Genomic DNA, 20905 nt, shown 5'->3' on the forward strand with positions numbered 1-20905 from the left:
ATGTTCGCACTGGGACCCTCTTTCCTTACACGCTACAGATATGACATCACGAATTCACATAACATCTCTTAACTCGGTGGATAAGCCACTTCTCCAGACTGTTTTGTTCGTCATGACTGTAATTATGTAACAAAACTCTCTGAATACTATGCCGTTATTGCGGTTATTAATCATTCTGCTTCTGTTTCAAATATGTGCTCTAGAGCCTGCTGGATATACTGCATTATGCCACAAACTGAGTACTAAAGCTAAACACATCTAAATCCACTGTTTTAAGGACATCTCAATGTAATGTACTCTTTCAATTTATATTTTTGTAAGCTCAAAAATATAAAAATATTAAAAACCAAAAAGCTGGTGTCGATATAGCTGCTGACCTTTGCAACTGTAAACAGAAGACAGGTTTTAACCAGAAAACAACTTAGCAAATACGAAACCTGTTTTGCCACTGCTTGGAATAGTCAGTGCTTAAGAAGACAGACTCTGCATACCAATCAGTTCTTACAGGAAAACAGATTTCTAGTCATGTTTGAGAGAGAATACAGGATTTCCATGACTTCAGAAGAAGGCAATATTCAGACCATTTATTTTAAAAATACACTGTATTAAAACCAAATTAGTAATTAAAAAAAAAAAACAACAAACCAAAACAGTGCAAAAAACCACCATGCAGGCCTCTGTTCTAAGATATAAATCCATTTAAGAGCATCACCTTGAAAATAATACAAAGCTCCCTGGACTTCATAAGGACTTCACAGAGGCCCAGAAGTCCATATTAGAAGACACATTCTGTATTTTAAACTAAACTAAGTATCTAGCTTCCTTTTTATTAGGCAGCATCTGATACAAAACTGCAAAGCCCTAAATTCAGTTGCCTTGGACATGTTCATACACACATACTATATTAGAAATAAATACTAATTTATCACATATCCCTTATAAAAAACTAACAGGCATCAGATGGACTACATTTTCTTTAACTTAGCTACGTACATTGGACCCCATGCTCTCCCTTTCTCTGGGAGAACCAGAAGTTCATGCTGTTGCATACCACTGAAAAAAGTGAACTCCTGAGAAACAGCTTTGGCTATTTTACTTATGTCTACAGGAATAACATTACTGCAGGAGTTTAGAATGAGATTTATTACATCGCTGTTTTCTGCCTTGGAGAGAGTGCATGTAGAATAGACTAATGATCCACCAGGACGCAATGCTTTAATAGCAGACCTGCAAATAATGAAAAAAAAAATTTCAACATAAGAAGTGACATACTGGGGGTGAAGGAACATGTAAAGACTTACAAATCTAGAGTTATAAATAGGTATAAATAAATATGACAAAAATAACATCATGAAAACGTCTTAACAGTATGTAATTGACAGTTCAGGAAACTACCTGCAACACATTTTTGCTTTCTCATTTATTAATGTATTCTTAGTTAAAGGAAAGTATTTTTTATACAACAGTGACAAGTAGAAAGCAGCATCCTTTCAGAGTTGCAGAACATACTTCAAACATTTATATGTGCAGCACATCTGTGAAAATGCTGCAACTGTGCATACAAAACGGGTTACACAACACGAAAAGTGCTAGTTAGATACTTAGCTAGCTGCTTATGTGAACAAATATCAGTCGCAGTAATAGCCTGAACTAATTACTGCGCTGTAATTTTACAAACATTTCTGAAAATTCTGCAACTTACTTAGCAAGTAAGAGGACTCAGGGGTTTCACTGAGCCACTACTTTTCAACCTGATTTCCTAAGGAAATATGACTTATCGGAACATATTGTCTGTTTGTATGCCCTTCACTTATTAACCTGTTGACAAATTTTGACTAAACAAAGGCAAAATAGTGGCTTAAGATTTCCAGTACCCTGAAAGCTTCACGACTACTGGTGGCTGGACAGAACAGTTTTGTTTCCACTTCCCCACTGAAACGGAGTTTAAACAGGCTGTTTACTTTCCATTAAAGCCGATCTGCAAGGCCCTTTTTCAGGCAGATAAAATCTAACCTGTAAGAGTATTGAAATGAGATATGCAATCTATATTCACCTATTGCAAATTAAAACAGTAAGGAGAAAACCCCCAAATCTTGAACCACAAAACAGCATTCTTCAAATCTGGTGCCACCACATAACTGAAAGAGGAAGCTACACTAAAAGTTCATTTGCTATGAAAATGCTCTCTTAAGGTGATCCCTTTTAATCATACACTTTGGAGCCTTCTAGGACATAATGGCTCAAAGATTGAGTTGTAAGCTAGTATTCAAACAGGTCACCTCACTGCTGCTGGAAAACAGATATGACCAGGTGGGAGCAAATACCACATTAAAATACAATTGTTCCCTAAACAAAACTTATTTTCTTTAAAAACAAGAGAATCTGAACAGGTGAATACTGTTACTCAGCTTGTGAATATCAGAAAGACAACAAGGTAGCCACTCAGGGGACTGCAGGTGTGTCAATGGGAATTCAGCAGGTGCACAAGGGCAGGGCAGATACTGGAAGCATGGACTCATGGAGCACAATGACACATGCAGTCATGCTGTATGGAAAGATGCTGAATAATCTCAGATTGGTAGATATTACTAATAATACTGCACTGACCCCCAAAAAAATCTACAGGGAAAAATAAAAAGACAAAAAAAAAAAAAAAAAACACCAAGAAAAACCCCCATATCCTCAAACCAGAGGAGGTGAGCAGCCTGCAAATGTAGTAAGCCTTATTCCAAGCCCAGACAAACAAACACAATGCCACTGAAACAGCAGTTCCTCCAGAGGCAAGCTGAGGACTTGCTAAGGGTGATATCTGAACAAAAATAGTTGAGAAAGGAAAGAAGAAAATATAAGGGGAAAAAGACAAGTCCTTTTAACAGGATTGGGCCTTTTCAGGAAGAGAATCAATAAAGAAAAGCCTTATCAAGGATCAAAGCAGAACACAGATCAAAGCTACTCTGAAAGTCCTGTCCGAAATAATAAGGAAACAGCAGGAAAAATGACTGTTTCAGACATAGAAAATACAGCTCTGTTCACCTTCCCAGGTGAAAACTCCTGCGTATTATACCCAATTTCTTTCTCTGGGGAGTGTACACATTATCTTGCTCATCTCTTCTATGAGTCTCAGTTATGTTAATCAGAAAGCCAAGTACATATTTTACTGGAGTCTATACTACTGCAATTTTAGGTAGTGTAAAATAACAGAGCTCTCTCAACTGATGATGCTCAAAGAAAAATCAGTGTTTAATGCCTTTGTTGTATCAGTCTTCAGTAAAAAGATGGAGAGTGAGCAGATGGCTAGCACACTTAGCCTAAGTGAGCAAGCAGTTCAAGTTCAGCCTGTTATAGGTAAAGAACAGCTTACAGAGTACTTAGGTAGTCCGAATACTTTCAATTTAACTGGGCCTAATGGACTCTTTCTTGGATACTTACAAAATTAGCTAAAGCTATCACAAAACTGCAAGCTTATCTCAGACTTCTAAGTAGCTTTTGAGAGTCTGCAAAAATATTTAAAACTGTTTTAGACACAGGTTGATACAGGACGACATTTACAACGCCAGCTTGAGACAGTAAAAGAGAGCAAGTGTCATCCTAACGTCCCTTCCAGACCTTATTTTCTAAAACTCTGCAGTTACCAGCATGCATTTGAATTGCCCAGCTCCAAATACGTATCCTTCTACCCCTCTGCATCCCAACACACATATACTCCTTAGCAGGCTACAAGAGCACCAGTACTGGATGTGAGGCCCTAAGCTGTCTCCACTTTCTCTCCAGCTACCTTCCTTGTTTGCAGCTGTCCTGCTGGAGCTGCAGCTGTCCATTTAAACGGGCAGGGCTTATATTGCTGCTCTCTGGCCTGTGTGAGCAACCACAGTGTGCGCAGATGTATGGAAGGTAACTATTGTAAAGCAGAGCAGGAATGTACAACCTTCCCTTCTCATGAACAACAAGCCAGCAAGAGAACCGCACACTGATCCGCTGTCTCCTTGGCCTCATACCAGTTCTGGAAAACATAAAAGCATTTCTTCCCCCGTGTAATAGTTGCTTGCTTTCTAGCTTTCACATTAGAACTCAAAGAGAAAAGGGCTGAAGTCTAAATGGGGTCTCAAAGTTGAGCTGATCTTCCCAGTACTGTTAGAAACCACCTACTTTACTCATTTTCATAGAACTTCGCCCTGCAGCTACACCTTTTCCATACATATGGGAATGCCAAGCCATGAGAGGGCAGCTAGTTGGCTTGGAAATGGGAAAGTGTTTTTTGCATGACAATCAAGATGTACTTTTAGCATACCTGGTAACTTTACTCATAGAAGCAGGTAACAGCAACTGCTTTCCTACCTATAAGATGGATAAAACATGAACACTTATACAAGTGAGAATATATTTTTACCATTGAGAGGCGGAAAAGGTAAAAGGTAAAGGTAAATACCAAAAAAGTAGATAAGCTACAGCTTACAGGGTTAAAAGCCTGGACACTTGCTAAAGGTCCTTTTCTTACCATACATAAAGTAACACCCATTCAAGACAACACTTTCAAAGGCACCGTGCTCCTACAACTGAGTCACTGGGGCAGTGATTCAGAGGAAAGAGCAGCACAGGCTTCTGAACGAAATCCTGAAAATCTCACATCAAAGACCCCCTAACTCTAAGCTTCCGTAGCTTGGCAATCTTCACTGGCCCATGACCCAAAAAGGTCAGGCTACTCAGTGCAGTTATTTTTATTCTGAACTTAAGTCATGAATTAAAATATCTAAGGAGGATTACTTGATGCTGCAAGGTTAATCAATGTATCTATCCATCTTGTCAAATTCAGCAACAGTTGTTTCAGTGGCTGTGTTCAAAGTCAACCGACCGCCATCCCTGATTAAGCCGTGCTTGGCTTTTGATAAACCTGCACTGAGCTGCAAAATTCAAAGTGAAGAAGTGCTGGGCTCAAAGTCACAGGGTGATACTACGCTGGGCTAAGCAGATTCAGGCAGTTTGGTTGTCCTCACCAGCAGCATGACAGAGAATTCATTCATAAGAGAATTTGTTCAAATAAATTTAAGAAACTAGTCTTCCTCTACAATCACTGGAGGGAAACAAGCTTATCCAGAGCTGAAGCCTAACTTACAGACATCTGGCAGAACCCACCACCGCTACTATGATGCCACCATCTAAGAATGTAAGATTCCTCTTACATTAGGCATCTTGATTATCCCCCAAATCCTTACTTAAAGCTCGACTCCTGGCTGAAGGAATTTGGTGCCTAAGGTACTCTGTAACTTCCAAAAATGGGCTCCAAATCTAGAATGATTAAAAAGGATGCTAGGGCAGAAGACCCTAAAATATTTTTTCACCTTCCTCTTATTATAATATATTGTTTAAAAATAAAATACATTACTTAAAGGTAATTAATCCGCGGTTATTTTTCTCTTAGTGGTACAGATGACCTTCATGTTTATTAAAGAACTAAAACTTTCAGTTTAACTATAGATCTAGTTATACTTAAATTTCAGAATTTTAAATTGTTATATACATTTACCATTATGAATTTTACATGTTAAAGGCACTAATGCTGCAAAGTTTCAAGCTTTATATGGAGAAACATAAGAATACACATTAAAAGCACAGGAAACTTTTCCTGGAGCCTCATGACTTGTTCACCTTTCCCTACAACCATTTTTGGCTTAGTAACATGACAACCCCTTAGTACTTGCAATCAAAACCCTAAAGAAGCAGCACCACTGTTGGCAGCTGATGTGTAACTCCAGCTTTTATGTTGCATGCTATCATACTACACCACTGCAGAAGTACGATGTTACTGTTTTAGCACTGTAAGATAGCCAAGGCATAGCAGAAAAGACTAAAATTGGTGAAATGAATAACAATCCATTAACATGCCCCATTTACCATTTAAGGCCTGTACACAAGATCGCCAAGATTAGTTCTTCCAGGAGATGATATAAAACAGTATGCAAAAGAAGTAATTACATTACAGAACTGCAAGTACTACTGCACATTTGTTACAAGATTACATACATGCTAAACTACAGAAAAAAAAAGTCAACTCTTTTCTGGAATTCTGAACACAACTTTAGCGCATATCACAATTTAGAAGACTTTAGTGATATCAAATAGTCCAAAATTTTAATGATATTTTCAAATCATCAATAGCTTGGAATTACAATAGCTGGAAAACTGCAGGATAGAGTGAGATTCACTGCCACATCATTCTGTAGAAACTTGCCTGATGCTTCTCCACACTTGCTTTAAACTGCTGACATTATCACTTTATAGCCACCGAATCCACACTTAAATCCTTCCAGCACATAAGTGCAAGACATATCTGTAATCCAAACAAGAGGGTGGCCGATGTCCATCCCATTCTGGAAGTACTCTAAAACAATGTAACACATGCAGATTGCTCCCCTTCTCATTCTAAATGAGGTTTTACCAAAAAAAAAAAAAAAAAAAAAAAAATTAGCAATACCTTATATTTTTGCAGGGTGTGTCTTTGGATACAGGTTCAATGGCACATATTGTACTATGGAAGTCAGAGGTACAGAAGATGCATTAGAGTAATCTATCCTAACCCCTCGTATTACAGGAGTACTGGATAAGATTTTTAAAAAGAAATACATTATTTTAAAGCAGTTTTATTTAGCTTATTTGTCAAGATTTACTTTAAATCTAGCAATAGAGAAGATGCTAACAATAAATTAGGGAAAACAGAGCAGTATTACTATTTAATATCTGAAGGAAAAAAGACCACTCTAGAGTCACACAACAACTCTAAAACTAAAAAACTCTTACATGCAACAAAAACGTAGTTAGCCAGAACCTAAAAAGAGGATTTTTCACACTTATAGAAAATTAAACATGATAGGCTGACATTTTGTTCATTCTAAAAGTCTTGGTGTCTCAAACATCCTTTTAAAAACAGGCAGACAATAAATATATATTTCATACTATACGTAGCACCTGCATGTCCAGCCTACTCCTCCTGTGCTTGGGTTTACGTTGCATGCCATTGGAAGGGTCAGCATTAATTATGTTAATCATTCAACCATTTTCAGTATTAGAGTAAAAAGATTACATATATTTTAAGGCAATTTTAAAATAATACAACACTTCAACAGTGCCATCTATTGGTAACTGGGATGTATTTCTGCTCAATACGCAAGATAATGTCTGATGAGAATAAAAACTGCTAACCCTTTTATGTTATTCAAGAAACAAAGCATCTCAAGATGCATTTGCTTTTATCCTCAATCCTTTTATTGACTAAAGATATCACACATTTTCTTCGTCCTCTTACAAAAGTCCAGATACATCATGGTAATATGGCCCGCATGTTAAAGATTTTGCTCTTCCCCCCCCCCCCACCTCCAAACCAAGTCAAAATGATAAGGAAAGTCCTCCTGTATCAAAATACCAATTTTTTTAATACTTAATGACGGGTGGTGACAGAGGTACACAGGAGACACAGACACTAGTTCAAGTATTCTCTCCATACCGCAAGCATGTACGCCCTCTGCTTTCAGCGTTAGATTGAACTATAAATAAAAGTAGACATGGCCACCAAAAAAATCCCCAAACCAACCACCAACCACCACAAACTCAAAAAACCCACCCTGTTCTGCTCTAGACAAAATTTGTCCCGAAAATTCTGATAAATAACATTTCTATAGCAAACAATTTTAAATTCTTCTAAAGCAAAGACTGAACCTTCAGTTTAAAACTATTGAGCTTTCTCCTCTAATGCATGGTGACTTCTGAAATACTCATCCTGTTAACACAGGGCTATGAGATATCCTTCACAATAGCAGCTGCCTCGCACACTCACATGCTGGGTTTCTGCATGCTCAGTATCACTAACAGCAAGGCTGTTTCTAGCTGGCTAGCCTCCAGCAGCCAGAAGTAGTCCACTTGTCCTGCTGTAATAATCCTTCAATCCTTCCGTTATTTTAGGCATCCCAGGACTACCTTCTTACCTTATACACTCTCAGAGGTCCATCCCTCTTCTCAACTTAAACTTATTATTTACAAGAAGAAAAACATATATAGCCCAAGCAGAACCTTCTCAGCTAGAGAAGCTATCATAAGGGACTTGATCCGTAAGTTACTCACAGGGCACAGCCAAAGGCTTAAGGAACCAGGCAGTACTTAAAATTAGAAGCTATTTATTGTAACATCTCTGATGGAAGACAACATGGACCCACAACAATGGCCACAGCACTCACTCTCTGTGAAGAAATTCAAACCAACTATGAGTCTAAAAAACTCACTAAAATGATTCATACCTCCAGCAATATAACCAACAGTGTTTTGGGGAATGGCACGGCACAAACACGCCACATTTAAGCATAAGATATTAGAAAAAAAATAAAGGCTCCCTGTCCAGTCAGCAGCTATTAACTTTTCATCTGGAGGGGCAAGGGTGCACAGAGAGGGAACACAGTTTGCACAGCAAGACACCCTGAACAGCATGCCCAATTTGGAGCCTGGGCAGTCTATATAAACTACTCAGCTTTTCCGAGATGGAAAATGGTTAAAGAAGGAATCATCCACACAATCCACAGAAGATCTGTTGGTCCAACAGTTGCAATTCTAACAAATTCTCAGTGGAGCTAACTGACTAGAAGGTTACGGATAATGAGTGGATTAAATAGTCAACTACAGAGGAGCAAGAGGAAAAATTCCAGGGAAAGAGATGAAGAACAGTGCGGAGAAGCAACTCGCAGTGCGGTTTTCCTGACTTTCCCCTGTGTCTTTTTTCCCTTCTCCCCAGAATATGGCATCCACTTCACTTCCTCCCTCAGCTCACCTCTCCCTCTCTGGTGTCGCGGTTCAGAATTCCCTCAGGTCACTCCAAAATGTCCTGAACTTCACCCAGGGAGCTCCCGCGCAGGAGGCCAGCACACTCCAACACAGAAATCTATGGCACAAGACAGCTGCTGCATTTCTTAAGGGACTCCACTGTGCTTCTCCTTCCCCCATGGCATTCAGCCTTGCCATCCTTTTAATGCCTAACACTAAACAAACTCAAGCAACTTCTACAATGGCAAATTTTTTTTAAAGGCTCAAGTCACTGGCTCTCCGTGCCTTTGCAATGAACATTAAAGGCTGAGATTTTTTTCATCAGTAGCAAATCATAAACAAATCTGAATCACTTTGCCTGGACAGGACAACTAGCTAACTGTGAGTATCTTCCTTTTTACTTCATCATTACATCCCCATGTGCTATATAAAGGCTCTTATCTTAATCAAAGCAGAAATGGTACAGTGGTACCATATGTTGGTACCCAAACTATACGATGATATATTTATAAAAAACAATTTTTGCCTACAACAACAAAAACACCTCGACAATTAAGAGCACACAATTCCTCTGCTAGGTACATGTGGAAAACTCTACATCTCAACAAATAAATCTATGAACATATGTATTCTATGAAACCAAGTCACTAATTTTCACATACCAGAGAAAACAGAGCAGCTTGTAACTTAAGGACTGTTATACTTGTGTCCTACGTTTTCACCACAAGTTTTAACATACATTCTAAGTAAGATGTATTTTCAAAGGTCTTGTCTTGAGAAAATAAAGCAGGTCCTGTGGCATATAGATTAGCCTTTAGACTTAGGTTGCCAACTCCACCTGATGACTTAAGGGAAAATGTCAATCTCATTTTACTTCCCATGCGTGCAGACTGGTAAACCACCATACAAAGTGGCTTGCATGATCAGCAATCTCTGCTTCAGTGAAGCCCAGGACTGAAGCAGCACGACAAACACGGATCAAAAGCTTTACGAAGCCGCTTGCACAACACCTGGTTACTTATATATGACACTAACTAATGGTTCAAGTACCCTTTAATTCAGAAAAATAGGTCCAGAATATTTAGGTTGAGGTTTTTTTATTTCTCCTTCCAAGTGAAAGCATGTGCACAACGCTCCTACCTCCCAAACTATTCAATGGGGGGTGGGGGGGGTGGGGGTGGTGTGTGTGGGTGTCAACAAACCCTCCAAAACTTCTGGTAAACTTTTCTTGAAAAAGATCAGCAATTTCAAATGCCATGTTATGATTGATATCCAAAGCAAAAAAATGTCTTTGTACAGAGGGAAACCATCATTTTATCTCAGTATTGCACTCCGCTTGCAGAGGGTTTGTAAGAGGAGATACGTATGTTATACGTAACCAGACATAGTTCCTTAAAAATCATTGTATTTATAACCAAAGCAGGGATTGAAACATTTCACTAACTAGGAAGAATAAAGAGTTTTCTGTATTTCTCCATCCAAGTTTAATGCTTCATCCTGAGTTTTGAAAAATGGGAATACATACAACTCAAAACAGATCAACTAGGAAAATGAGCCTTTTATATGGCTTATTTTGCTACCAGTAATCCAAAGCACAGAATATTCATGGTCCTTCAAACTTCTCATGCACCCCGAATTCCCCTAAATCTCCTAGCTTTGTGCGTGCATGTCTTAGGTATTCAAAACAATCTCCCTTGTAGCTAACTACTCGGGAGAAAAAGAGGTGAAAAAGGAAAGTCAGCCAATATGTTTCTTTTAAAATTAGTCTGAGCTTCTGTGGACCAGAACTCTATTAAATACCAGTTAGAGCTGTTTAATTACTGAGAGATGTTGTGTATAGAAGAGTTACAGTAGTCTGAATGCCTTTGCTACGTTTTCTAAATTGTATCCTGTTGGATTTGTTTTCAGCTGAACCCTAACACAGTTTCTTTCAGATGCAGTAACTGGTCTAGCAATAATTACAACATCCGTAACAGTTTCACCACTAAGTTATTATGCACTCGAGCTTAACCCAAAATTTAATTTCTATCTGAGAACCGATAACATTGGTAAATTCACTTACGGGAACCACTGCATTTTGTGCTAGCATTCAGTATCAGGAAATGAACATTCCTTCCTTACTTTGCAATTTGTTTTCTGCATGAACACTCCAAATAATAACAAGATTTGCAGTGTGTTCTTGGATTATAGCACTCAGCAGGGATGCTTTGGTTTTGGTATTAACGATCATTAAAATCTCAATTTTCTTCAAATCAGTGGTGCCCTCACTGCTTTTAAAATTTGCTGTTCAGCATTTATGCCACTTATTTATATTTCAGAATTTATGCCACTTATTTACATTTCAGATTTTATTCAGACTGGAGTAGGAAGATCATTGCATCAGTTTCAACACTTCTTTCAGATCTTTATTCTCTGAAGCCTCTATGTACTTAATAAATTACACTGTATTGCAAAAAATACTTTTCCTTCCTTCACTTCCTCTCTGATGTCCCCAGCTTCCCCCCAAGTTGATCTGCTAAAAAACTCAACACCCCCCCCAAAAAAAAAAGAAAAAAGCACAAGATGACCAAACCCAGAAAAATAGACTACAAGATTACGAATCCCAAATTTTGCGCTGAGCATCACTTGATAGAAATGAAAACAGAACTCCCTTTTGCATTTAATTCTTCTCATTTGTGTGTAATCCTTATACTTAATAATACTGCTAAACTGAAATAATGCTTGGCTTTAAGCTTCGTCTTCAAATCACACAATATTTCTTACACTACGCTCAACAAAATCGCTGGGATCCAGCTTTATACTTATTTTTGTTTTACAGATACAGAAACCAAGGTGAGAAATGCCCACAAGCATAAAGCACCAGGTCATCTAAATAGATAATCCAGAGGTAGCTCTGCATGAGCCGACTCACATAAGATGCAGTACAGCTGGATTAATGTAGGTTCAGCCTTCCTGAATATTACTGGAAGTATCAGAGATGGGATTCAAACTCAATTTTTTTTTTTATAATTATGCACTCTAGCCATAAAACAAAGGCTTGAATAGGGTAGCATTCCACAATTTTAGTTTCACCAAACTTCTAATGCACTTGCATGTATCATTTAGCCTTTCCTGGTCTCATTTTATCATTTACTTTTTCTCTTTCACATGGGATTTGAGATGTCTTTAGTATTGGAAATTCATTCTAAAGTGATCAGATAAAAGGAACAATAAAAATACAGTGGACAGCTATACCATTTACTAAGTACACGTCAAATATTTTACCCGGTAACGCTTGTAATGTCTAACTCTTGAACCTAACCATTTATTTCATATGCTCTGAAATCTTTTAAAAGACAATAATAATTCCAGTGCACACAACAATAGATTGGTCAATTGACAGAACTACTCAGACCTATGTTGAACAATAAAATTGAAATTACCATCCTTTAACTTCAATTTACATATCAAAAGTATTTTGTCCTTACAAATCTAATTCTTATTGTTGTTGCTGTAGCAAAGCATACTTTCAACAGAAGCAAAGTTCTCTTCTTGATTTAGGAATAATTCAATTAAATCTGATTTGGGCTGACAGGATTGTCTCCTTTTTCTAAAACCAAGGTTCCTGCTGTCATGAGTTCTCCACTTCAGGATTACAATCTGGAGTGATTCATGCAAATTTTCAGAATTTCTCTGCATGATATATGCTTTCTTTTGGTAGGGGTTCACAAATTGGATTCCGTATGTCAAATATTGAAAAGGGAAAACTGAAACAGGTCAGTGTTTTAAATGTGATTGATTTCTTCAAAGGAAATGGGTGACATGATACATTACTGCAATAAGATAGTCATATTTCTGTTATAAATCATAGGCTTCTGCTAGGCCTTTTTCAACTGGAAGTCATGCAAAACTATCTTGAACTGCTGCAATGGGAACTTTCCATGAAAACTTTTTCTTTTTTATAATATGTTATTCTTCCCTCAATTTGCTTTGACAGATGGACTTCAGGCGTGACTGTTACTTTGCAAAAAACACGCAAGTCTAGGAGGTGTTATGGGGAAGTCACTTTTTCTAGGTTTTTTGACCAGCGAGAAGAGTTTGAAATGCTTCACAAATGCTAGCCTATGGCTGGCATCATTAAAAAGTGTGATACATGACAACCTTGATTTGGATTATTGGGTAGATGTTCTTGAAAAACAAACAATCCTCTCTCCCCCACCAAACCCCACATTCTTTTACTCTTTTACCCCATCAATTATGATCAGTAGTCCTTCTGTGCTACAAATAGTGAAACGGGTATTAAATTCAAGCAGCATGTAAGAATGTGCAATAGTGGACTCAATCTCTTCATATAAATAGCCCAGAAAGCAAATTCTGAAGCAGCATTAACTAATGACCTAAGTGGTGGTTGCTAACCAGTCCTGACTTACAGCTCAGTTATTAAAAAGACTGTAATAAAGAACTGTCAGGGATATTTCTGTGAAAGAACATTAACAACAACAAAAGGAGTTTGGGGAAGAATGCCCAGCTTGGCGGGTTTATAGACTACTTTCACAGATAATTTAAAAAAACGCTATTAAAAATTATATACTTGGTTTTGCTTCAGCTGAGGAATATATCTGAAACCATTTAGCTGTGTCCACCAAAAATATTTTGATATGGTACCAGACTGTTCTAAGTCATCTGAAAATGGACATATATGTGAATAAGTGAGTTAAGAGGACTGTACAGCAGTACGGTGGTAGAGGATCTAGGCCTCACTGCTTATATTAGCCCATACAAATTTCCATATTCGCATTAACTTAGATCAACTGTTTATTCTAAAGAGCATTGCAACAACATATTCTTCACATTCTCTTCACATGGTGAAACCTGGTTTTTGGTTATTAAACATGACAAATCTTGCCCTTGTGTCATTTTTATTAATTATGAAAAGCTCCTTTTATAGCTTTCCTTTGCACTTCTCACCTTAGCAGCTGGAATTGTAGAGACGATAACTCCTTCCTTTGTGTTAGCCTAAGCATAGCTTGCTGAATATCAGAAGAGAATAGCCAACTTCTGTCATTTGAACAAGGAGCATCAACCAGTACCTATATAAAAAATAAGAGCAAATAAGACAATTCACAATAAAGATACTCACTTTCTGAACACTGTGTGCCAAAAAATCTACTCAACTTACTTTTGCAAACACTTAAACCACCTTTCTTGTTTTCCATTTTAGAGGCAAAAATGATCTAATTACTATTTTGAGATGTTTTTATGGAGTTATCAGGGGGAGTGAGGGGGAGAGATAAGAAATTACTGCTCCAAAAGTACCCCCTACCTGAATAGCTCTCACCTGTTCCCTCCCTCCTAATTACACATCATGCAAAGAACACAGCTACAAGGTCTTCAGAATTCACTACCAAGGCTAAATGGGTAACATCATCTAACACATGAATAAATGCACAACAGGCTTCATAAACTGATTCCTAAGGCTCTGCAAATCCTGTATGACCTTGGTTCCCCTTGATAGGTCAGATATTTTTGTGGGGGCCAGAAAAAAGAAGAAAATTAAAAAGAGAGCAGCACAGGAAGAAAAAGAATGCAGAAATATCATTTGCTAGTAAGTAATAATGTTACCTTGTCATATAATTCCGGCTTAAGATCTCCAATCTCTCTACCATCCAGTTTAGAGACCGTTATTAAGTTAATCAAATGATCTGGGATGAAGGATTCTATTGTTTGTTTCAACCATCTTGACCTCAAATCATCATATTCGTTACAGTGAAACTGACCTTAGAAAATTAAAAAAATGAAGTAAACACCCTAAAATAAGACTTTATGTTTTTCCTGTTTTGTTTTTTTTACAAATAACAGGACTTACACCAATTTCAGAAGTTCTACTGTTTTGCCTTGACTGCCATGGAGTTTACTCCTTATGTGCTTAAGTTATTGCACATTTTATAACACTGCTGAATTTTTATAAACCCCAGTAAATTTCAACATGCTCCTATACAGCAAGCCATAAATATTTACTAGCAAATACTTAGTGTAGCAAGACTTCCACAGTAAAACAAACTTTAAACATGATCCATATCCAAAGACCAGTGCTAAGTGAGTGGGCTCCTTAAGCCATTGTCCAAGTGAAGTACATGCCCCTTATTAATTAATTAATTGACCTTTAAATAAATAGAACATCACTTTTGTGTATCCTAAGCCAAGCAGTCCAACCCCTATTTATTCGAAATTTAAGCTAAAAGGTTTTTAACAGAAACGTTTTGATTGCAGTTACTTTCAACAACGTAGCCAGAGTAATTACCCCTTCAGAAGAAACACTGTTGTTGCTTATACCCAGAGCAGAAACCCAGCACATTATTTTTTCCTCTTAGTCCTGTTTTCTGATTTAATAAAATTTCTATTTTCATGTCTCCACAGGTTGTCCTACACCACGTTTGCCACACACAATATGGTACATTTTAGCATTCACTGAGGTACATTAAGAATCAACTTCCTTACATCTTAGGTTCTCAGCAACAATTTGATATTTTCAGAAGCAGCCATGGGATAAAAGTGTTTTTTTTCCCAAATCTTTTGAAAGGGTAATCCACATGTAATTTACCTCACTGGCACCACCTCGTTCCTCTAGAAGAGGAAGGGAGAACCAGCTGTAATCAACAGGTGCAGGTGGTTATAGTAATGGTCTCATCGGTAAGAACATAAGGTGCTGTGAACATTTTGAGACAATTACTACCCAAGTTAACACATAAACTTGGAAACAGCAATCACACCTGCTTTAATTCCCTGGCCTGGATGAACTGAGCTGCTACTTGCTGTTGCCTTCCAAACACTGTGATTATCTTAGTGCCCTTCTGCAACATCTAGGTGGATTCAGACACAGAGCTTATTAAATACTGATATAAACCAATTTCTCATCATAAGCTTTCTCCTCTGCCTAGATCTTGCACATTTAATTTGTTATGCTCTGTTTTACATCAGTATGCTTAAATTTACCTACACTATTTGCATAGCACTGGCCAGAGAGTTAGCAGAGGAAAAGGAAAAAAAAAAAGTACAAGTATTCTAAGATTGCAGATTACTTACCTCCCTGTGCCAATAAATCTACATGATTTTAAGTAACTTCTTGAGAAGTAACAATAAGGGAACCAGGGGAGGAAGAAAAACATAGAGCTACTCCACTTTTGTCTGTCAGTCTGCAGTAACCTATATTTAAATAACTACTGCATTTTTCATGCTCTTTTAGGTAAAAAGACTTCATAAAAATCTTAGTAAACAGCACGGACCTACTTGGAATATAAACTGTTGTTTGGTTTTTTGCCCCCAATCCAAATCTTGTACAGAAAACAGGCATAACTGAAATAGCCCAGGCACAGAGCCAGGGATCAGCTTCTAACAGCACCTCGATACATTACCTGGATAGGCACACTGCAGTATAGCTACTGATTTACCCCCTGGTGCAGCACAGAGGTCCAAAACATCTTCCCCATCTTGCACTTCTAATGCCAGCACTGGCAACAGCGAAGCAGCATTCAGCAGGTAATACTCTTTCAGTTTACCAGCCTGGTGTTTTTGTGCTGGGAATCTCCCAGGAGTTCTCCTGATGTAACACTTCAACGATGCCGGAAGATAGGGCAAAGGTCCTTGAAAGGGAGGATGATATCCCTTCACACGCAAGGTGTTCTCCAGTTCAGCGGACTGGCTGAACTTGTTAAGCAGGATGGCGTACTGCCAGCACAATGGGTATGTGAGTACATCTCTAGATTGGAAAAAGGAAAAGCTACTTAATAACTTGGCAAATAAAATGAGCTTTCTATAGCGTAGGAAGCCTTTTCTTAAATGAGGGTAACAGTCTCACCATTGGATGATTCTGGTACAATCAAAAAGGAATCATTTTGATTAGATATGATTAAGAAAAGTATGCAGGAAAATAATTTTAATAGGAAATCAAGCCACTGTTTTCTCTAATTATTTAAAACACCAACTTCTTCTGAAACACGGTATTGTCTATTTTTCCTAATTATTTAACAAATGACTACAGAAGTTATAAATTATGAAGCATAATGTTCTTTCTGACTACAAAGTAATTCCCTAGGGACAAAGAACAACTGTAATATTAGTTGTAAATATCACAACAAAAAGAATGACACCATAAAATGCAGGTTTTACAAGTATTCTTTTCTGTATTTCCTTTTATGTTCTGCAAACATTGGGCCAGAAAAACTTAAACCAATAGATATTCCTAGAAAAAGCAGTGCTTATATGGTAGGAACACACTTGTTCATATTTCAGTTCACTTTTTCAGATCTTTCTTACATGGATTTCCCCCATTTTCTATTTGAATTTCTCTCAGTATTTTTTCATTTAGCCTCAAAAAATACTTTTCAGGATTATTCAATACCTAAAAAAGAAATGCACATTGATCCAACCTAAAAGAGTTTTTAAGTTGATTCACTTAAACCTATGCTGTATATCTATGCTTTTTTTTTTTCCTTTAAACAATGGAGACACTTATTTTAAGCTACTTTTTAATCCAAACACACTAAACCAAAGAGGGCACTCAGAGGAATCACATGGTTTCTAAGGCACTGATCACGTAAGATGCCTTTCCCTTCAAAGCAATGTGACACAGATCATGGAAGCACTGCTCATGCACTTCAGGTCAAAGCCAACTGTTTTTGTCAAATTCCTGTTGAAAAGTATAGCAGCTAAGCAGTGAACTTCTCCAGAGGGACTCTTCTGCTGGCTTTCCTACAAGCGACAACCACCAGCTAGCAAGGAAGGGAAGATACCTTCTCTCAATACCACAGCCAGTTCTTTAGCAACTGTGTGATCAAGGCCCAACTTAAGCGATATCCTTTTCTGTACATGTCTTTAATATTCAATTTCTTCTAATGAAAGAAATCAGGGGATGTACTTCTCTCCTAACATCCTTGTACCACTCTCTCTAGATACTATAAAGCTGTACAAAAAAACTCGCCTAACAGCAGCTGTTAAGTATAAAGGGATGCTTTTTGGACCATGTTTTTATAAAACTGTCAACAAATGCAGAAGATGGCAGTCTCCTTGCAGTCCATCTGCATACAGAAGAACAGAAACTTCATCATGCCAACAGAATCATGTCAAGGAAAAAACCTAAGAAATACCAAGTTTTAGTCTTTTGTTATTTCACACTTCTACGCTAGTTCTAAACTGAAAATAAACTGAAGCAGTTGTTACAGTCCATGACTCTTTTCAAAGTTATTTTATGAAGCACTTAAAAAATAACAGAACCTCTCCCCTCCCTCCCCCATCTCCCCAAAATAACAGACCTGACACTCGTCCATGTATCTCCCAACTCCATTGTGTACTGCTTCTCAAAATGATCCAGAACAACTTGACAAATCTGCTTTTGAAGTTTCCCTTTTGTTTTATTTTCCAGCTTCAGAGAAAGGAGGAAAAAAGAAAAGTAGTAAAAACAAACAAGTAAAACCCTCCCTAGTTCTCACTAGAATTATTAAAATAATATTTTATCAATTTAAATCAACTTAGTGATATTAGGATGCTCAAATATCAAGGTCACATCACACATGTGAACAAGATGTAACAGACATTTCAGAGAATAAACAAGTTAAGCTCGCATACTCTCTTCTTCCCTATCAGTGAAGAGGTCATTCAAAGCTTGTTGATAATACTCCTTCTCCGTGTCCACCACGCTAATAATATGGTGGTTTCTGGGACTCTGATATACCAGGAGCAAAATAAGCAAGGCATGTTTATGACCATGTACTATGATCACCTCTGCCAGGATGTACCCATGTCCTTCACTAAAAGAAAAAAATTAATTTGGGTCATTGTGGAAGTCAGCTGGAGTTGAGCCGCAAAGCACTGCAACAACTAATTTATTCCAGGAATAAGGAAAAAAAAAAAATCGGATATACCTTTTTTTTAAACTATGAAAATTTTATATTTTATTTGGAGGGGAAGAACTTTTGGCTTCTAAGCAAACTTGTGCTATTCAGAAGGAAAACCCCACAGGGAAACACTAAGTTTTGCGGGATTTCCCGCCCTAGGGACATGGAGCAGCCCCCCCTCCCCGCCCCCTGCACTGTCCTTCCTCCTGCTTCCCCTTCCTGCCCAACACCCCTCCCCTCCGAACAGAAACACCTGGCAGCAGGTGGAACCCGAAGGACCAGCTAAGCTCCGCGTTTCTTCTGTTGTCTCGTAGTTTCTCAATCGAAGATCACAGGGCATTTGTGGGTCCGATTTTTCTCTCTCAACACGAAGCCACTCCTGTACAGGAGGGCTGCACCGCCTCACCGAGGCAGCCACCGCTGTACCGCGGCCAAATGCGGACGGGCATGGCACTGAGGGCAAAACTGGGCAGGAGGAGCTCCCAGTACAGAGGACTGGGACAAAGACACGCTTGTTTACAGAAGGGACGAGGGGATTGCACACGGGGCCTAACCGTTGCGGAGCGGCACCGGTCAGGAGACCGTACCGGGGCTCTTTCTGCAGCTACAAAGGCCCCCAGGAGCGTCAGAGCACCCCAAACCGCCGACGCCGCCGTTTCAAACGCTGACGCTTCCCTCTCAGCAAAGCGAGGGGCCCCTCCGCGCTGCCCCGCCCGCAGGCGGAGGCAGGGGCCGGCGGCCGCGGCCCTTCGCTCCCTGCGGCGGCGGAGGGGACTACTTCCGTACGGGCCCGAGCCCGCCGAAGGGCTCCAGCCCCGGACACGCAAGAAGGGCCCGAACGACCCTCCTGCCTCCGCTTCCGGGCCCGAGCCGCGCCGCTCGTCCCCCCGCCGGCGCCTCACCTGCTCCGAGGCCCGGGCGGCCGCTCGCCGCGGCACCAGGGCGGCCGCATCGCGGGGGGGCGGCGGCGGCAGCAGCAGCAGCCGCCGTGACGCCGCTGGCGGCAGCCGCATGGCGGGAGCCGGGCTGGGCGCCGGGAGTGGGGCGCCCCCCGGCGGGCGAGGCGGGCAGCTCCACCGTCCGGCCCCGCCGCCCTCCTCCTCCTGCCCCGTCGCTCCCAGGAGGTGCTGGGGTTGGTTTGAGGGGTTTTTTGTTTGTTTCTTGGATTCTGGTTTGTTTGTGGTTTTCTTTTTTTACCCTGGGAGGCTGTACTGTCCTCCAGCCCCCAGCAGATAAACCAGGATTAGGCAGTGACTGGACCCTTAGTAAATCAACTTAAAAAACTGGTCCTCAGCCCAGAGCCTGCTTAAGCTGCTGCCATCCAGGCCACCACCGTCAGACCTCTGCTAATGGCTTTTCACCAGTCCTTAACTCCTGGCTCAAGCTGTGCCAGGGGAGGTTCAGGCTGGATATTAGGAAAAATTTCTTTACTGGGAGAGTGGTGAAACACTGGAATAAGCTGCCCAGGGAAGTGGTAGAGTCACCATCGCTGGAGGTGTTCAAAAAACATGTAGATGTGGCACTGCAGGACATGGTTTAACAGGCATGGTCATGTTGGGTTGATAGTTGGACTTGATGATCTTACAGGTCTTTTCCAACCTTAATGATTCTGTAATTCTGTGAAATATCGATAGAAACTTGGGAATTATTCACACAAATGTCTTACGCACATTTTCAGATAACCCATTCTCTGGGAACAGTAACCAGGAGAAACACCAGACCCCAGTTCACCAAGTGTAACTGGTTTAGCAGCATTAAAAACTGGGGCTGCCGAAACACCCAGGCAGTTCCTCTTCTGACCGCTTCACCTGAACAGAGCCACGTAGACCTGCAAAGTCCTCCTCTGAGAAAGGGCATCTTGCCTTGTTGGCCATCTCTTGCTGCAGTCGACGTGGCCCAGCAAAACAAAAGTCACCATGTACACTCCCTCTCTCAACAGCTCACTTGTCCACCAGCACCTGCAGACTCCTTCCGTAAGAGCAACCCCTGTGGAAACAGCAAGTTTGTTTAACGGTGGTTTCGATTAATGGCTGCTCACTCAGCTTCTGCGTGCCGAAACCGGCCTCTGAAATCCAGGCTGGAAAGGGGTGCAAAGGTAAGGAGTGCTATCATAAAGATAAATATTTGAGTTTCAGGCACTGACTAATGAAGACTAAGAACACTTATGCAAACCTCATGCAAATTACCATCAAACTAGAAAGCTTATTTAAAACGTTTCAATCAAGATCCTGACAAAG

General features: G+C 39.6%; 1 protein-coding gene across 1 annotated transcript; it reads right to left on the minus strand.

Moving 5' to 3' along the window:
• Positions 1 to 668: 668 nt before the first annotated feature.
• Positions 669 to 19681, minus strand: NSUN3 (NOP2/Sun RNA methyltransferase 3). The gene is made up of 6 exons (XM_059821449.1): positions 19571 to 19681; positions 18087 to 18196; positions 16191 to 16534; positions 14401 to 14555; positions 13747 to 13868; positions 669 to 1227 (listed from the first exon to the last, which is right to left on the minus strand). The coding sequence occupies exons 1-6, from the start codon at positions 19679 to 19681 to the stop codon at positions 966 to 968; spliced, it is 1104 nt and encodes a 367-aa protein (XP_059677432.1). The 3' UTR covers positions 669 to 965.
• Between the last annotated feature and the right edge of the window lie 1224 nt (positions 19682 to 20905).

Source organism: Gavia stellata, chromosome 1 (genome assembly GCF_030936135.1).
Source record: "Gavia stellata isolate bGavSte3 chromosome 1, bGavSte3.hap2, whole genome shotgun sequence".
Lineage (NCBI taxonomy): Eukaryota > Metazoa > Chordata > Aves > Gaviiformes > Gaviidae > Gavia > Gavia stellata.